Raw genomic sequence first — 19510 nt, forward strand, 5'->3', positions numbered from 1 at the left:
CGTCTTTCCCCATGTAGGAGAAGGATCAGAGCTTAATCCACCATGCTGCTACAATGCGGGTTGGCGGATATATTCCCTACTATTAGTAATGATCGCTATCAGGTGTACATGCTAACAACCGGAACCGACGGCTTAACCTGCTCTCTGAGGCACGGTGGCGAGACTCACAAGGATTGAACAGACACCCAGACCACGGCAAACACCTGTATGGCCAATACAAATGTTTGTCATGTGCGCCGCCGCATTTTTAAATAATAATTTGTTTTATTTATAATAATTAATAAATAAATACCGCTAATTTGTTTTATTTATGTAACATAAAATATTTCCAAATCGTAATACTCATTATGTCCTTAAATCCTAATAGTTATAATAGTAGTAAGGTGACTAGAGCTCCTAGGGGAAGATTAGGGAGGGTAGGGTCGTCAACGCGCTTGCTAGCATTCTTGCTGTCTTCTACTCGTATAGGCTATGGACTACGATAATAACTTACTATCAGGTGAGACGTACGTTTGTTTACCTATCTAGTTGTACAGCAAAATATTAACGCTAGTGTGAATTTATATTTAAAAAGTTTAAAAAAAGAAAAAAAAAAGCACAACAATAGTTGAGGCAACTGCAGTTAAATACTGAAACTCAAATCGTTTGAAATAGTTTGATATTGAACTGTTTATAATTTATTCTAATTAATACTTAGATATAACAAAACAAAGAAACAAAATAGGACATTGTCACAAAAATTGTTTCTATTGTATTTACAATCAGTTTCTCGCCAATGATGTCATCTTGGCCTCTTTGTGAACAATGAATTGTTGACAAAAAGGGATTTTGTTTTTTTTTTGTTTAAATATTTTAATGTTTAACGATGCTAATGTCGTAAAATTTATGTGTTTTGAAGATATTAATTTGTGGATTTTTAATCTATTTTGCTTAACTCAGAACATAAATTTAAAGTGTTTATTAAAAAGAAATTAATAGATAAAGCGTATTATTATTCGGTGCAGGATTACATAGATGACAAAGATGTGTGGACTTAGTGACGCTGTTTTTCATGCCAGATATTATTATTTTCAAAAGAGTAACTGCGGAGTTTTTTGCCGATTCTTCTCCGCAGAATCTACATTCCAAATCGGTGGTAGCTTCAATTTTAAAAATAATAATCAATTAAAATTTTTAATTTGTAAAATTATGCCTATTGAATTAAGTTTCTCTTGATTTTGATTTTGACTCAAATGAACCTTGTTACTGCAGCTCAAACTACACACGTAAACTTTCATGAAGACTTATAAGTGTTCTTCGGAACGGATAAAATATCTACAAACTACTCGTATGAAATAAACATAAAAATGTATTAACTTTTATCAATATTCTTTAATGGCGTGATTAGTCGCATTGTTGGAGAACTGTTTTCTCATCTATTAAGATTTGGAGCTTACTCCGCAGTTGTTCGAGTGCTAATTTGTGGATATTTATTAACCGACATCAAAAAAGGAGGAGGCCTCTCAATTCGACCGTATATTTTTATGTATGTTCGCGGATAACTTCGTCGTTTATGAACCGATTGTAATAATTCTTTTTTTGTTGGAAAGGAGATATACTACGGATGGTACCATGATAAGGACACCAGGATCTGATGATGGGATCCCAGATAAATCGAAAGAACCTTCGAAAATCGTAGTGATGACTAGTGCGTTTGTTAATTTTGTTTCGTCTACTTACGTTGTATTAATTACGTGTCGATGTAATTGAAGTCGGTTTTTGTCGTTTGCTAGCAAACACAATTATGTTTAGGATTTCTTTCGATGTATGAAGGTTACCTCACAGACTCGTATTCCTTTGAAAATATTTAATTTAGATTATTTATTTTGATTGAATCTATTTTGAGATCCAAGAGCAGATTATGACAAAAAACAACAAAATAACAGGTTTGGCTTTACACACAAAAAAACAACAGGTTTGATCAGTAAATTATCTACAATAACATATCTGGCATATAAAGTTATATATGTTAAAAAATATAAAATAAATTTATTGAAAACTTTAAACATTAAATATCTATACAAAACATTAATTAATACTTAATTTCTATTTCGTAGTGTGATGAAAGCACAGGAACATACATCCCGTCTGTTGACTACTAGCGTCAGCTCCATTCAGTCATTTCACACTCGATTCCTTCACCATAAAAACGGACATCATTCTCATATTTCCGTTTTAACTTAGACCTGAATGTCCTAACTTAAGTTTTCAAATTTGTTATATTACCCCTTATTTTATATCGCAAGAGTTTGAATTAGAATGAGATCAGCATTGAATATAAACAATTCAGCGAAATAGAATTATTTAAATTGAGCAAAGATATCATATAAAACATGTTTTTGTTTTCTAATTGTGTCTTTCTTATCCTCAACTTACTTTACTTCTTAGTTAAAAACCCAATAGTTATAAATATTACCGTCAGAAATATTTCCGTCAGAAATATTTCCGTCAGAGCGTGATACACGAGTACTTGGCACAGTATCCCTTGATATGTAAAAGTTTTTTACTTTCTTCTGTACTTCGAATATGTTCTATTCCAGAATAATAGCATTTCGTCCGTCCAAAGTCGCTGCCTTGAGAATTTTTTGTCGATTATAAATAAATGTGGATCTTTTTTGTCTACTGGGTACCATTTAGTTGGCAATTCTTTCGTCACTGTTGGTGTTGGATCCCTGAAATAAAATGTAGTAATTTGTTAGTTTGTTTTAATTTAGTTTAATAGTTTAAATTGTACAAAAAATAGTTTGTAGTTTACGTCATGCGTTTTTAATTTCGGAATCTACCGATTTAAAAAAAAAATTATGCGTTCGAAATTTGTTGGGAAAGTTTATGGGGCGTTATTTTAAAACAAGGTTAAGTCGTGCCATGGCAGGTGAAAACAACGAGTTGTCTTATTGTTTAATTACTTTGGATTCTTTGTCTGTCCCTTAGTATTAGGTCTTTCAAGTTAAAAAAAATTATGGAGCGATTTATACGTCATATAATATTTCAAAAATTCTTTTGAAGCTTACTTGAATAAATATATTTTTATAATTTTAATTATTATTTAAAACCAGCTGCCCGGACAGACTTCGTTAAAAAGTTAATAGTAAAAATTAAATAAATGTGACACTTATCGAGTGATCACTTTATTTATATCTCATGTTTTTAATATTTTTTTGTTTTTATTTTTTATTTTTTTAGTATTCAAACCTTCCGTGGGCCTTAAGGAACATGCAAAAAATAAATTAGTGTAATTGGTCGAGCCATTCTCGAGGTTATGCGCTTAGCAACATTCATTTTTATTTATATAGATGATTTATAGAAATTAAACGGCTATTATTTGTTGAAACCTGTTAAGCCGTTTGTGCGTCATTTGGATTTCTAATGTGTGCTTAAGTTACATTTATGTAATGGATTTTTAATTATATATCGATAGTTTCGGAGCTAACTCGCACACTTTTTTTGTTATCGTTTAGATATTTGAATACTTACATCATCATCATCATTTCAGCCTATCACAGTCCACTGCTGGACATAGACCTCCACAAGTTCACGGCAAAAATGGTGTGAACTCATGTGTGTTACCCATAGTTACCACGCAGGGCAGGCGGGTTGGTAACCGCAGGGCTGACTTTGTCGCACCGAAGACGCTGCTGCCCGTCCTTGGTCTGTGCATTTAAAAAGCCAGCAGTTGGATGCTTATTCCGCCATCGGTCGGCTTTTTAAGTTCCAAGGTGGTAGTGGAACTTTGTTATCCCTTAGTCGCCTCTTAGACACCCATGGGAAGAGAGGGGGTGGCTATATTCTTCATTGCCGTAATCACACAGCAAGAATACTTACAATGAAATATTTAAGCACAATACAATTTAATTAGGAAATCGTACCCATATTTAGCGAAGTCTGTCCACAACGTTGTGATTTTATTAATCATGTCAACTTCAAAAAACGACGGTGGTAACGTTATTTTTAATTTAAACATATAAAAAATATCGTCGGCATGAGTCGCTCCCGGATACTTCGAAAATCCAAACAATAATTTCATTATATTCATCCAGCCATCATAACAAAGCTTGTATGCGTACACCGGGTATGTATTAGTGTTAGCTAACATTTCAGTTGTTATAGTTACAGGGTATATGATACCAGAATCACCCTCGAATTTTGATAATCTAACTAACAAATCATCTGATAACTCCGAGTTATCGTATAATGATTTAAGATCTTCTGCCGTTTTGATTTTGACTTCATCTGATGGAAACAACAGATCGCGAGGCATCGCTCCGTAGTAATTAAAATTACTTATCGTTGTGGCATTTTCTTTTCCAACAAACATATAACCTTCAGCATTGTTATAACCTATAATTAAAGGTACTTTGTTGTATGCGTTGTTAGAAATCAAGTTATACGGTACGTCTGTTAGAAACTGGTTTTCGTTTAGTATTTTCCTCTCAACACAAGGTACGAAGATATTTTCTGAGAGCACAACGTCGCCCTCACCTCTTGGTACTCTTGTACTGAGTAATTCTTTGATCGATTTGCTTTTAAACAGTTCGTACAGCTGATGAGGATTGTCTAATTCGTAACCCATTTGTTTTGCCAATTGTTTAGCTGTTTCGATGGGCTCAAATTGGAGACTCCACGGCGAAATCGCAGAACCACTTTGCATGATCGCCTTTTGGAAGAGTCCTTTAGATAACGGCGACAAAACATGATAAAATACAGATGCTGACCCTGCACTTTCACCAAATATCGTTACTCTATTAGGGTCACCACCAAATATTCTAATATTCCTTTGAACCCAAAGCAAGGCTTGCACCTGATCTTTTAAACCTACATTACCAGGAGCCTCTTTAATACCTAAGCATAAAAATCCTAAGACTTCAAGTCTGTAATTAAATGTGACTAGAATAATATCGTGTTTTACTAAATATCCTGGTCCATACAGATATGGTGAACCAGATCCATCCCTGAAGCCTCCACCGTGGATAAAAAGCATTACAGGACGAAGTTTATCAGCCGGTCGAAAAGGTGTATAAATGTTTAGCGTCAGGCAGTCTTCCTGTCCTGATATGAAGGTGTTTGTGAATCTTTGTGAACACCTTATGTGTTCTTCTGTCGCTTCTAGTATACCTTCCCATTTTGGTCTCGGATGGGACGGCTGAAAAGATATACAAATAAAATTTTAAAAATCGTACAGAATTACGTTCAGGAACAATTTGCTTTTTCGATAAAGTAAAAAAAAAAATGAAAAGACTTGAAAATTGGTAATTTTTCGATACGTAATACTTACTTTAAATCAAAACATAACTAATAAACAGGTTTCATGAACTCATAATGTGTTTTATATAACCCGTTTAACTTAAATAGGTCATCAGCTGCTTGTTCTACTTATAACTTCGTGTTTACTATTGATGATACTACAAATTACTAACTTGAACTGTTAACTTTAGCCTTTATACTTTAATACCTTTTCCAATTTATTAAAAACATGATGAAGGTTATTGTATTGATATTTTATTGTACGTTAAGAAAATTGCCATATCTTTCAAAATATTTACGAAAACTTATTTATGTTTGTATAGCATGCTAGTTGACCCTGAAAACGTTGCTTTGCCATATATGATATTAAACCCCTTATTCCTTCACCTTTATGACTTAGGGGTATGAAAGTTAGGGGTGTGAAAAATAGATGTTGGCCGATTCTCAGACCTACTCGATATATACCACACAAGATTTAATAAAAATCGGTCCAGCCGTTTTGGAGGAGTATTGTAACTAACATTGTGAGACGAGAAATTTATTTATAAGATAACACGGCATATTAGTATTATCCTTCTGACACCTTATATGTATGTATATTTAAAACAAATGAGAAGAAACATCAGAAACCAGAAAAAATAACCATGTTCTTTTGATAACAATGTGATCAAGTCTTACCTGGAATCTCTCCTCATAAGAAGCGTAAGGTACACCCAAGTAGCTGATGTGTGACCCATCTGCAGCTATTGATCCCCTTAATAGACCGCTCTCAACGCGCACTGGTATCGTTGGCTGCCTGACCAGTCGCCCTGCCCACAGCGTCCACAACACAACCCAGTAATACTTCATATCACAATTATAAATTAATCACTCGTTTTAAATAAATTATCTAATCACTATCACATTTTATTACACTTAATTTTCTCTTTAATTGAGCTCCGTAAATAATATAAACAACATATAAACACGATTATTACATTATTTTTAAATGTAAAACTATTAAATTTTAAATCCTCGTATTAAAAAAAAATAACTGTGTAATTAACTGACTAATTTGAATATTATTTAAAACGGAATTGACTTTTGAATATGTACACGGCTTTTGCCGGTACGCGAATGACAGAAGTCAAACAGTCAATGCTAGATTCCAAGATGGCGGCATTACAAAATCGACCTTCATTTTTAATCTAAGCTAAACGAATTATAACCTTATTCAGTTCGAATAAGATTTATAATGATTATGATCATTTAATCTCTCTGTATTTTATTCGCTGATTTCGCAAGCGTTCGTATCGGATAGAAGAAATATATGACAAGACAGGTATTACATTATATAAGGATTGTTATACGAATTTCAACGTTATTCTAATGATCTTACAACATATTATTGTATGCATGATTTTAAGTGGATTAATGTAACGTAATCAAAGGTTTTTTTGTCGATTTAGGGCCGTGGCATACGTAACGTTCACGGGACGGCGTAAGAACGTGGACGGGAAGGGGACGGAACATAGTTAGTAAACACTGGCGGGGATTTTTAATTCATACGCACCGTGACAGTAACTCAGTGCTTCTCTACATTAGACTATTTTCGTCGGCCTACGTTGTATTACTTGTCGATGTAATTGAAGTCGGTTTTTTTTTCGAGCAAACACAATTATTTACCGGCTAGGGTACTCCTCCGCAACGCCATAAGGAACATCGTTGCAAAAAGTTTTGCTATAATTCATACAGGATGAAGTAGCTTTAGTCAAATAGACACAATAAAACTAATTTTGGTACGGTTGGATGGTTGAATTGTTTGGTACAGATTCAAACAGTATTATCGTGTTCCGTGAGTAGCACCTGTCAACGGTCTATCTCCAATATCAAAGGGCCTTTTTCAGAGTGGCTCCTTTGTCATTTTGTTACAGTAAAAGCCAGAGGATTGGTCTACCTTGTTGATAAATGTAAAGGGACATGAAATTTATGAATGCCATTGATGAAATTTAAAATTAAATTAGTGGCAATTGGGATTTTGATAATAGATAATATTTTGAGAAAAGGATTCAGCGGGTACGGTATATCAAAATAATGCGTTTTTGAACTCTTGTATGTATTTTGTATTATGAGAAAAGTTAAGTTAATAGTAGTTAGGATTTTGTAGTATAAATTTAATTCGATAAAATTGAATAAATGTAATTTTTTTCAATCGAAAATTTTATTTTTATTAAGAATATATCGCACCTTCGGTGGAACAAGGGCTCAACTCCACTTTTTGTAATTTTTCAGGAGAGCCATTTTAAAGTTTCTTTTACATTCCGAGTCGTATTATTCGTCTTTGCACTGCTTCAAAGTGTTTGTTCTTTGCATGAAATACGACCTATTTATTTGTGAATATGGCCATGTAGTTTGCAAGTGCCACATATTTTTTGTTAATTGCTATTAATATTTTTTTCAAAATAAGGTGTACATTTATGCCTTTGTTCCACCAACATTTAAATCGTTTTGTAATTATGACCATATTTATCGTTCGTGTTTTAAAGATTTTGAAAAATAGAAACTAGTTTATTTGTTGCAAGAAATGTTTTATTTTATAATTAAACATCTTTTTTAGGAACTTCTGTTGAAAAATCTTAAAAAACTCTAGTGAAACTCTTTGGAATTTGCCTTTAAAATTAGCGTCAATATTAACGTTATAAAATCTATGTCCATAGCAATCAGTCCGTTTTTACTTTACTCTTACAAATCAAACTCACTTACTCACTAACTCCACTTGAACAAATCAAAACTAACAAACATAAAACTACAAACATCTTCATAGTTATTGTTGTACAGACCCACTTTGACAGAGACACTTTGGCATTTTACAGTAAATATTTAACAAAAAAAAAAAAAAAAAACGATAAAAAGAAAACGTATCTAAGAAACTAAAATAATAATAGCAACGATGCTTTCATAGAAAACAAATGAATCACGTAGCACGAGATCTATCCCTTAAAGAGGTATCTGTAATTTCACCCCATCTCATCCCGTGGGTATCGTAAGAGGCGATAGAGGAAAAACCACTAGAGGGTGGGCAGCAGCGCCTTCTAAGCACAGCCTAGCAAGCGTGGCGATTACGCCAAATCTCCCTAAATGGCAGACACGACAAAAAATTGTCCTGCCTGTACTAACCTGCTGTACTATCGGGAGGGCGACTAACAGTCCCAGGGTGGTGTCGGGTTCCTCGTCCGCAAGGCTCTCGTCAACAACATCGACGTCGTCAGGAGAGTGTCGAGCAAGGTGCCTTATACTCAGAATATCCAACCGGTATTCGCTAAAGGTCATACAGGTTTACGCACCGACCTGGACACATCCATATAACGAAGTGGAAGCTGTGTATGAGGAAATCTCTACAGCCATACATAGCTCTACATGCCACAACACTGCTGTGATGGGGGACTTTAATGCGAAGCTAAGCAGACGATGCGGTGATGAGTTGTGAGTGGAGCAATTTGGATACGAGCAACGGAACTCCCGGGACTGGCTACTGACTGACTTCATGGAGAAGGAGGGACTCTTTATAATAAACTCCTTCTTCAGGAAGCCGGAACGGCGCAAATGGACCTGGTTGAGTCCCGACGGCACCGTCAGGAACGAGATAGACTTTATCATGTCGACGAACAAGCACATATTTAGTGATGTCTCAGTGATCAATGCTGTGAAAACAGGAAGTGATCACCGACTTGTCCGAGGCACATTGAATATCGATGTCAAGTTTGAGAGGGGTCGGCTGATAGGGTCTGCGCTCCGACCTGCGCCTGCTCAGATTCAAAACCCCGAGAGCTTTCAACTCGAACTCCAAAATCGCTTTGGCCTGTCGCCTGGCTGACTGCGTAAATGTGGACGAGCTCAACGACGGGCTGGTGGAAATTGCCCGTGCGGTGGGATCTAAGTTCTTCAAGACCCGCTGCCAAAAAAAAAGAACCAACGCAGGACCGATCGTCGTCGAAAGCATTAGGGGAGGCTTATGCTCAGCAGTGGGCGTCCATGAGCTGGTATTATGATGATGATGATGATTTTTTTATTCTGGTGGTCTTCAACGAAGGTGGCTTGGATGCTATCAATTTGAGGCACATGCATTTCTTCGATATTCTGAATGTCTTTGTCATCATTTCTTTTTTTCTATTTTTTCATCAAAACTTTTCGACTTCGGGATCCCATTTTTTCCTGAAAATTTAACTGTATAACTTAGAATAAAGCTTCAGAGTTTAAACAGCAACACCATTTTAAAATTAAAAAAAAAATTATTTGTCACAGTGTAATCAACTACTCAGAGTTAGAAAGGAATTCGGTATGAGAAAGTATGAATTGTTTTTATGCCTATTTTATAAAACATGTATTGGAATAACAACACCACATTTGTTCATAATACTATAAAATAATAAAAATGTTGGAAGTACAAAGTGACAAATGTTGCAATGGCTTTGTCTTTCCAAGCATTTGCTCACGAAAAAGGCATAAGTGTGCTAAATATGACTTTGTCTCTCCAGGAATATCAAATATCAAAAGGCATATTTACCTTCGCGGCTTTGGCGCTCCAAGATAAAAACATTGCGCGCGGGGGCAACGGCGCAACTGACCAATGAGACGATGTCGCGCCAAAACGCCCACCAATTCGATCCAAAATGACAAAGACACTATTGCCGTGTAGCGACTTTTAAAGTGAATGTAATGGGAGTCTTTGTCCCACTAGATACTAGAGTGTTTTTTGGGCATTTCTGCATATTTAACTCATTTTACGATTTTTTGTAAGATACGCCCTTGTTCCACCGAAGGTGCGATATATATATCATTACATTTTAATAGAATGATTGTTTAATATAATTCGCTTTCATAAATAATTAAATTATACTGACAAGTATTGGTGAATAAGATTTTTATTTTTATTTGTTAATATTTTTTCCAATGACATTTTTGTACTCGATAAAAACAATTGTACTTCCAGTAGTTTGGTTGATAACATAGTTATGATATGAGCATATCATGCATACATATCATGCACGTGTAGCTTTTGATAATAATTAAAATCTTTATTTAAACCATTAGCTATATATATTGTTAATATATATGTATTAATATATATTATAAACAGTATTAGAAAAATATTTACGTAATACATACGATAACAGTTGGCTTACACCAATACAACTCTGCGTTTTTCTGAAGAGTATCTTAGACAACACAGTGTCTTTCTGACACTGCCTAAATCGTCTGCAATAGACTGATTGAGGCCAATGATGATGATGATATACCTATAACACAGGCATTAAGTTGCTTACTATAGGAACAGACGACCGTGTGTGGTCTAAGATCACACTGCAAATTAGTGCATGCATCGAGGTTTTGCTAAAAACCAACATTTTGGGATTTCTCTCAAAGATAGGATTAGAAATGAGACTATCCGCGAGAGAACGAAAGTAACCAACATAGCCCACAGAATTACCAAGTTGAAGTGGCAGTAGGCTGGTCATCTGTGTCACAGGACCGATGGCCGTTGGAGTAGACGGGTCCTGGAGTGGAGACCGCGTCTTGGCAAACGCAGTGTGGGACGTCCTCCGGCTCGTTGGACCGACGATCTACGTAAGATTGCCGGCCTTGGGGAGGCCTATGTCCAGGAGTGGACTGCGATAGGCTAAAGTGTGTGAACATTTTGTGTATATTTATGATTAGGAAAATATATATCGACCAGGCTGTCTATCAAAATGTGGCCGCTAGTATTTATAAGTAAATTTTTGTTATTGATATTTGTTAAAAAATTTCGTTCACTTGTTTTTAAAATAAAATATCATCTATATCACGGCAATATATATATAAAGATTCTAAAAATCACGGTTGCCGTTGTGCAATGTACACCACACTCTTCGCAGCCAGAACATGTACGATTTCGAAACGTTTATACATTAATATATGATTTATTTATCGAATTAAAACTATTTTTTTTCTATTTATTATTATATATGTCTGCCTAATTAAATCTAGCCGCAAATAAGCGTTTCTGGCTGTTGAAAATGGTAAATATTTAAACGCGCATTTATGTAACGGTGCGTACGCTTCGTTGTTGTGACGAGAGATGGCGTTATTTTCGGTTCGAACTATCGTTGTGAGCTACCTGTGTTATCCACTAGAGGGCAGTGACAATCTATTGTTAATAGATAATTTTGATGATTCCTATTTTAATCGAAAGCTGATGCTTCTTGTGGTCCCATTTAATCGAGACCTGATGACTACTTTTGTAATTGAAGACGGTTTTTTTTTCGTTTGCGAGGAAACACAATTGTAAGCAAAAATAAATAAAAAATAATTTAATATTATTTATTATTTAAATTAATTTTATTTATATATTCAAAATAACTTTAAGACATACTATAAAGGAAACGATTAAAACCGGACCATAAAATAAAAATCGACCTTTGACGGCGAGATAATATGTGTCATGATATGATGATAAAATATAGTCATCAGATAATTATTGATAACATTGAAAATAATCTCTAACTGATAAGTAAATAATATGTGTGTCAACTATGCCATATATACTTTACCAGTTACCTCCGACTTTGCCATAATAATATAATTTTTTTTTTCTATCCAAGACAAACAAAGTAATTAAGGACACGATGGTCGGCGGTCGATCCCGACCGTGTAGAAGGCCTTTTAACTTAACCACATCGTGTGTGTCTATCATCGCGTGCGCTCCTCTTCGTAATTCATTACTCTACTTATGTAAGAAGTGAATAAGTTACATACATAGTAAAAGAATTTAATTGAAAGTGCAACTAGCAAAAGAGCACACGCCTCATTTGGTGATAAGTTATTACCGCAGCTTATATAGATCGCCTTCAACACCAGAAGCATCGCAAGTCCGTTGCCGACCTTACTCTTAATACCCCAGCAGGCCTAGCATGCGCGCCACGACAAAATTTTGTCTACCCCTTTTCTCGTATTATCTCTCTATATCTACAGTAGCTAACATGCGTGCACGCGATACTCTTCTCGTTACGTCAATAGAAGAGATAATCATTAAATTTTAGTGATCTGTGATATTTATCTCTACGGAAGCTAACATGACATCGTAATTTTGTCGAATTTTGTCGTTTTAGGAAGAGAAACTTCTCGTTTTCAATATTATCGACGAGAAAGAAGATAAATAAAAAATAAATGAAACCGGGTGCCTATTTTTTGTATACCATGGCGTTTCCTTATTATAATTATATAATTTCGGTATACGAAGAGCGGGAAATGCGAAAAGTCGAGTGAAGTGTGCCATATAATGACACAAAAAACGTATTTGCGCCCTGTTGCTTCTTATTCTAAATAATAATAATAATAATACTTTATTTCAGACCAAAGTATAAGTCCATATTGGGTTAGTATAACATTTATATTTTTTATTTATAAGCCTTTGTTTAATTATTATCTCTAGACCCGTATAAAATGAAGCAAGAGGCATTAAATTAAACTATATATATACTCAAACTGACTAAGATATGTACAAGAAATCAGTCAAAATGTTTTGCAATTGATCGATGCCTATCAAGGGTTTAACTTATGTGAAACTAAAAACTGAGTATAAATAATAAATTCTTATAACAATTGTTTTTTGATAAATATACATAGAAATAATACATATATAAATACACATATTACACCCAGACTCAGGCGGGAATCGAACCCACAACCCGTGGCACAGAAAGCAGGGCCACTACAAACTGCACCAACGGGTTAGAATATGTTAGCCCTTTAGTTGCTTCTGCTGATATAATATATGCAAATTTCTTCACCCAAGGTGATATTGACCGAGTGATAGTTTTATTAGATTGAACTACACAAAAATTTGTGCTTTATTTTCTGCTTCTTCTTGACTGTTTTATACAACAAGACAAGACAAAATTCAGAATAAAAAACAAAACAAAATTATATTAAAAAAATCAATAAGTAAAAATAAAATTAAATAGAATAAAAGTAAAATCAATAATCAAAAAAAAAATTCAAAAATTCAAAAAATTTTAAAAATTAAAAATAAATAAATAAATAAAACAATGCGTGATAGAATTACAATTATCTAATGTGCGACAAGATATAAAGCACAACACGAGCATATTGTTTTACATATATAATTAAATTCATTTACTTACGCCGTTTTATTATCCATATTAGATTTTTTAAATTAGATATACACTTTTTATCTTAACCAAAAGGCCGAGAACATTGTTAAATAAAACACTCGTTTGAAATTATACAAACGTTGGCTCATCCCGGTTTGGCACGATTGGTCAATAACCTTGTAAATTCAACTTTATGACATAAGAAATAAGAATGATATTCAGTTGTGATTATGGTTGATAATGTTTCTCTACTCGACAAGGCGAAGTCTTCGGAAGAGAATTTTGTCTCTCGTAGTGCGCATGTTAGGGTAATCGAGAAAATACTCGATGTAGACATTATCTCTCTCTCTCGTCAAGAGATATCTCGTTGTATGCATGCTAGGCCGGCAGAAGCTCTGGTCACCTTACTCACCAAAGGAATACAACACTGCTTGAAAGCAGTATTACTTAACTGTGATCTGATAGGTCGAGGTACTTCCTCCGTCAGGCTACTCCACATTTTGAGCAGGCATATTTCCTTTCATTTTTATTATAGGATATTTTTTGCTGTGCCTAACCTGAGTTAAAGTATGTATCTTGATTCATTTACGAACAGAAAACATTATCGATTTTACTATTAGTGCGGACGTTACGTGCAACCTTGAGGGTCGTCACAATGTAGTAAGTTAAGTTAAACGAAATCGTTATTCATATTCCGACCATTGAGGTCGTCAGTTAGTGTATATAGACACAAAAATACGATTTATGAAGCGTATGTACTTTTATTACATAAGCGATAACAATTCTTATCTTCTTCATGTTATAACGTGTGTACGTTGTGTTTTATTAATAATTATGTGACAGCTGATGTAGTGAGAGTAATTTGACATAATGAAGACTTATTGGCTGGTGTTGTGGTCGCTATGGGCGGCGCGGTTGGTCAGGCAGCCAACGCCGCCGGTGCGAGTCACCGGTGGATGGTTGCGTGGCGTGGTAGCCCCTGACGGTTCACATAAGCGATATTTAGCTGTTCCGTACGCCACTCATCCTATTAAACGTTTTCAGGTTTGTAGAAATTGTGTTTTTAATATGTTATAGCTATCTTCGTTGAAAAACTTTAAAAAAAATTCTACGCTATGTCCTATGCTCAAAGGTTGTCTGGAAGAAATCGCTCTTAGCGATAAGACCGCCTTTGTACATCTTTCTTTCTTTCTTTGCATGTATCACTTTTTTTGAAATGTTTCTTTGTGGTGTAAAATAAAGAGTATATATTATTATTATTATTATTATTAATATTCATATAATTACAAATTTTTAAGTCTGATTTTTATATCTTTTCATTAGACCAAAAAAAAACTTTGAATATATCTTGTATGGATTTTAGTAGTGACTAATAGCTGAGATTATACTGTCAATGTCACGTGGAAGTAAAAAAAATATACCTTCATACTTGATGACTTTTTGATGACAGTGAGTTGATTTTTTATGTCATTTTTTTCAAGTTCATTTTCTTTAGAATCGTTGTGATTTGAATCTCGATGAAACGAAAATGCGTCACGATAAAGCAAGAGCGGATCCAGCTTTGGCGTAAGGGGGCGGGGGTCCACTTTGTCGTGGTCAAGGCACAAGAAGTTATAATTTAGTTTTGATAATATTAGATACAATATAAAAATATTATGTTTAACAATTTTAATTAGTCGTCCACCTAGGTCCTGGCCTCAGCCCAGGGGAAGGTCATGACCCCCATTACCCCGCCCCCCCCTCCGGATCCACCCTTGGATAAAGAAACACAGAAATGTATAGAAGATAATGAGGTAGAATGCTTTACTGTTCAAAGTATAAGCGATGCGTTTACCATGTCACTTACGACCTTTTTCACGACCGCCATCATCGTCGATGGAAAAAATCTTTTTTTATTTTGCACGTCATGGACGAATGAATATCATTACAGCATGTTATGCGATTTAATTGTGATTAACATAATTATTCTATTTCTGTCGATATGTTCTATAGTTTTTTTGAAATTTACATTTGGTTTTTCTGTATAAATAAAAGTGTTCATATTATACACTCTAATATATTTTTTGGCTGGTAATTTAGGACAATTGGTAAAAAGTAGTTTTTTAGACCATTGAGTTTGAAAAATAAATACCATTTTTGTCGTTGGGTCAATTTTAAAATGCTTATACTATTTAGATTCTAATTCCCTTGTTTTGTTTTTTTTTTCAGTTTATACAAATAGGTACTTGGTAAATTATAATTGTGTTTGTTCGCAAACGAAAAAAAACCGACTTCAATTACATCGACGAGTAATACAACGTAGATTGACGAAAAAATAATCAAGTAACTACGCGTTATCAAAGATTACTCAAAAAGTAGTATTCAAATCTCAATAAAATTTATATGTCACCACATGACAAACATCAGCTTTCGTTTAAATTAAAAATTATCAAAATCGGTACACCCAGTAAAAAGTTATTGCAGATTTTCAAGAGTTTCTCTCGATTTCTCTGGGATCCCATCATCAGATCCTGGTTTCCTTATCATGGTACTAAACTAGGAATATCTTCTTTCTAACAAAAAAAGAATTATCAAAATCGGTACACCCAGTAAAAAGTTATTGCGGATTTTCAAGAGTTTCCCTCGATTTCTCTGGGATACTATCATCAGATCCTGGTTTCCTTATCATGGTACTAAACTAGGGATATCTCCTTTCCAAAAACAAAGAATTATCAAAATCGGTACATCCAGTAAAAAGTTATGTGGTATATTACAACGTAGGTCGACGAAAAAAGCGTCAAGTAAAAACGCATTATTAGATATAGCTCGAAAAGTAGTTGTTAGATCTCAAATAAATTTAAATGGGACCAATTGGCACACACCACCTTTCGATTAAAACAAAATTTGTCGAAATCGGTCTACCCTGTCAAAAGTTCTGATGTAACATACATAAAAAAAAAAAAAAAAATACAGTCGAATTGAGAACCTCCTCCTTTTTTGGAAGTCGGTTAAAAAGTAAAAAATCCAAAAATATTTAGTATGTTAGATATGTTGAAGATAATGCTTGTTTGGACACGCCAATCGCAGAATCTACGTCGCAGATAAAAAATTACTTTCTTTCAATTTATTGAGGAATGGTTAGGCTTAGAACTTAATTCTGTTTAACATTTTTGTTCAAAGTTACACACCGATATATAGTTAATTCTTTTATCTGATTCAGACATTAATTTTAGTTAGATAATCATCATCATTACAACCTATACAGTCCACTGCTGGACTTAGGCCTCCACAAGTTCGCGCCAAAAATAACGTGAACTCATGTGTTTTGCCCATAGTCACCACGCTGGGCAGGCGGGTTGGTGACCGCAGTACTGGCTTTGTCACACCGAAGACGCTGCTGCCCGAATTCGGCCTGTGTATTTCAAAGCCAGCAGTTGGATAGTTATCCCGCCACTGGTCGGCTTCTTAAGTTCCAAGGTGGTTGTGGAACCTTGTTATCCCTTAGTCGCCTCTTACGACACCCACGGGAAGAGAGGGGGTGGCTAAATTCTTTAGTGCCGTAGCCATACAGCACAGTTAGCACAGTTAGATAATATACAACAAAGGTCAATTGAATTAGTTTGATAAAGTTTTGAACTTAACTTTAACCGGGATTAGGTACAGCAGGAAATATCCTGCTCGAAATCTGAAGCCCGGATGGGGAAGTACCTTGACCTTACAGAAGATCACAGCTAAATAATACTGCTTTCAAGCAGTGTTGTGTTCCTGTGGTGAGTAAGATGACCAGCGCTCTTGGGGGGATTGGGGGTAGGGTCTTCTGATATTGCACACGTCTATAAGCTACCGTAATCACTTACCCTCAGATTAGCCGTACGCTTGTTTTCCGACCTAGTCATATAAAAAAGATAAAAGTTTTGATGAAATAAATTTGTCATTCCAGGCTCCTGGCCCTGAGCCGACATGGCGTGGTACATTCGAAGCGATAGAAGAAAATGTACGTTGTTTACAAAGGGTTGGCAAAAGTGTACTTATTGGTCAGGAAGATTGCTTAATTATGAATATATACACGCCGGTTGATGCAAATACACATTCGAAATACCCTGTAATGGTTTTCATTCATGGAGGCGGATTTTTTGATGGGTCTGGTTCAAATTTTATGTACGGTCCTGATTATTTAGTTAGCAAAGATGTCATTTATGTAACCATCAATTATAGATTAAATATTCAAGGATTTGTTTGCTTAAGAATAAAAGAAGCGCCAGGAAACGCTGGTTTAAAAGACCAAGTAGCTGCACTTAAATGGGTACAAAGGAATATTGAAGCGTTTGGAGGAGACCCAAATAGTGTAACGATATTTGGTGAAAGCGCGGGAGCAGCGTCTGTATCTTTCATTGTTCTTTCACCAATGGCGAAAGGTCTCTTTCATAAAGCTATCTTACAAAGTGGTTCTTCGTTGTCATCTTGGGCGTTGCAATTCAAGCCGGTATATATGGCTGGATTATTGACTAAAGTGATGGGACATGCCACTGACGACGTATATGAAATTTATAATATATTAATGAAAAAATCTGACAGAGATTTAATTGTAAGCAGAGTGCCAAGAAGAGAGGGTAATATTATCATTTCAGAGCTGCTTTACACACCCTGTGTTGAAGATAAAATATCAGGAGTCGAAGCATTTTTGACTGAATCGCCGTACGATGTGTTATCTCAGGGAAGATATAATAAAGTTCCAATAATGATCGGTCTAACAAGTTCAGAAGGGTTACTCTTTGCTGGTATGGAAAACGATACTACGATACCGAATATTAAATTTGAAAAATCATTACCTAAGAATTTGGAAGTACCTGACGAATCAAAACGAATAGAAATAGCAAAGAAATTAAAGGAATTTTATTTGGGTGATAGTGAAATTTCCGCTAGCACTTTAGTAAATGTTTCAAAACTATACGCTGAGTTGTATTTTTCACTCCCAGTTCTTGCAGAAACTGAACTATATCTAAATACTAATGATTTTCCAGTATATAGCTACTTATTCAGTTATAGTGGAAGACGTAATTTGCCAAAGTTATCTCTAGGTTATGGACTTAGTAATGGCCCGGGGGCTACGCACGCTGACGATATATTCTATTTATTTCAACAGCCTTTGCTTCCCACATTGTTTGAAAATAAAATGATTAACATAGTAACAACTTTGTGGACAAACTTTGCTAAATATGGGTTCGTATTTTACTATCTTGTATTGATAACTATTACTTTTTAAGAACATAATATAATGTTATCGATTGTACCTAAGGGAATATTGATTTAAACACAATGTTGCGTTTTGTTTTCTTGTAATATTCTGTAATGACTGATATTAAGTTTAGTAACTCAATATGTGGCAGTGTTTTTTGGTTTTATTTTGATTAATTAAAAATTATTAAGCAGTTTAAAACAACTAATTACAAAAAAAAAAAAAATTAAAATCACACTGATAAAAGCAAACACCTTATACTAGTTGAATTCGCGTTTCAAACTTAATTCTGTTTTTCTACAGGGATCCAACTCCAGAGGTGTCAGATCTGTTGCCAGTGAAGTGGTTACCACTAAATAAGACGTCACCTCATTCCTTTGTCATCGACAGAGAATTCTCCACGGTACCACTGTGGTTCACCGACTCCCTTAAATACTTACGTAATATCTACTCAAAATACAGAAGAAAAAAAGACTGAGCTATTTAGGAAATAATCGAAGATGTAAGTTAAAATATTGAAGTTGTTTGAAGAACGAATGTCGCAACAATAAAAAAGTTTATTTGTTGTAATTATTTTTTATTTCATCTTATTACTTTACAGCTAAGACAGCAACAATTTAAAGAAACAACTACATATATCTTTCGCACAATAAAAGTCAGAATCAGATTATGGAAGTTTATCTATTACTTAAAACATTATTACTAAAAAAGAAACGGTCACCAACTCGCCCATAGTCAACACGCCTACCCGGCGTGGTGACTATGGGCAAAACACATGAGTTTACATCATTTTTTCACGCGAACTTGTGGAGGCACGTCCAGCAGTGCATTAGGTTGAAGTGATGATGATGATGACTAAAAAAGAAAATTGGTTGATTTAAAATCT

At 34.7% G+C, this 19510-nt stretch overlaps 2 protein-coding genes across 2 annotated transcripts; one reads left to right on the forward strand and one right to left on the reverse strand.

Annotated features, from left to right (window-relative positions):
* Window positions 1-1955: 1955 nt before the first annotated feature.
* On the reverse strand, window positions 1956-6129 carry LOC123661638 (esterase FE4-like). Its single transcript, XM_045596591.1, has 3 exons — window positions 5959-6129; window positions 3906-5179; window positions 1956-2711 (listed from the first exon to the last, which is right to left on the reverse strand). The coding sequence occupies exons 1-3, from the start codon at window positions 6127-6129 to the stop codon at window positions 2543-2545; spliced, it is 1614 nt and encodes a 537-aa protein (XP_045452547.1). The 3' UTR covers window positions 1956-2542.
* Window positions 6130-14192: 8063 nt separating this feature from the next.
* LOC123661637 (esterase FE4-like) lies at window positions 14193-19194 on the forward strand. The gene is made up of 3 exons (XM_045596589.1): window positions 14193-14453; window positions 17329-18608; window positions 18928-19194. The coding sequence occupies exons 1-3, from the start codon at window positions 14280-14282 to the stop codon at window positions 19100-19102; spliced, it is 1629 nt and encodes a 542-aa protein (XP_045452545.1). The 5' UTR covers window positions 14193-14279; the 3' UTR covers window positions 19103-19194.
* Window positions 19195-19510: the final 316 nt, after the last annotated feature.

The sequence above is a fragment of the Melitaea cinxia genome, chromosome 17, assembly GCF_905220565.1.
Source record: "Melitaea cinxia chromosome 17, ilMelCinx1.1, whole genome shotgun sequence".
Lineage (NCBI taxonomy): Eukaryota > Metazoa > Arthropoda > Insecta > Lepidoptera > Nymphalidae > Melitaea > Melitaea cinxia.

Bases quoted from the DNA above. Each gene is read 5' to 3' on its own strand.
- LOC123661637 (XM_045596589.1), top strand. From the start codon at position 14,280: ATGAAGACTTATTGGCTGGTGTTGTGGTCGCTATGGGCGGCGCGGTTG. The intron at 14,454-17,328 runs GTTTGTAGAAAT...TTGTCATTCCAG, and splicing joins ATCCTATTAAACGTTTTCAG to GCTCCTGGCCCTGAGCCGAC. The intron at 18,609-18,927 runs GTTCGTATTTTA...GTTTTTCTACAG, and splicing joins ACAAACTTTGCTAAATATGG to GGATCCAACTCCAGAGGTGT.
- LOC123661638 (XM_045596591.1), bottom strand. From the start codon at position 6,129: ATGAAGTATTACTGGGTTGTGTTGTGGACGCTGTGGGCAGGGCGACTG. The intron at 5,180-5,958 runs GTAAGACTTGAT...ATATCTTTTCAG, and splicing joins CTTATGAGGAGAGATTCCAG to CCGTCCCATCCGAGACCAAA. The intron at 2,712-3,905 runs GTACGATTTCCT...ATTTTATTTCAG, and splicing joins ACAGACTTCGCTAAATATGG to GGATCCAACACCAACAGTGA.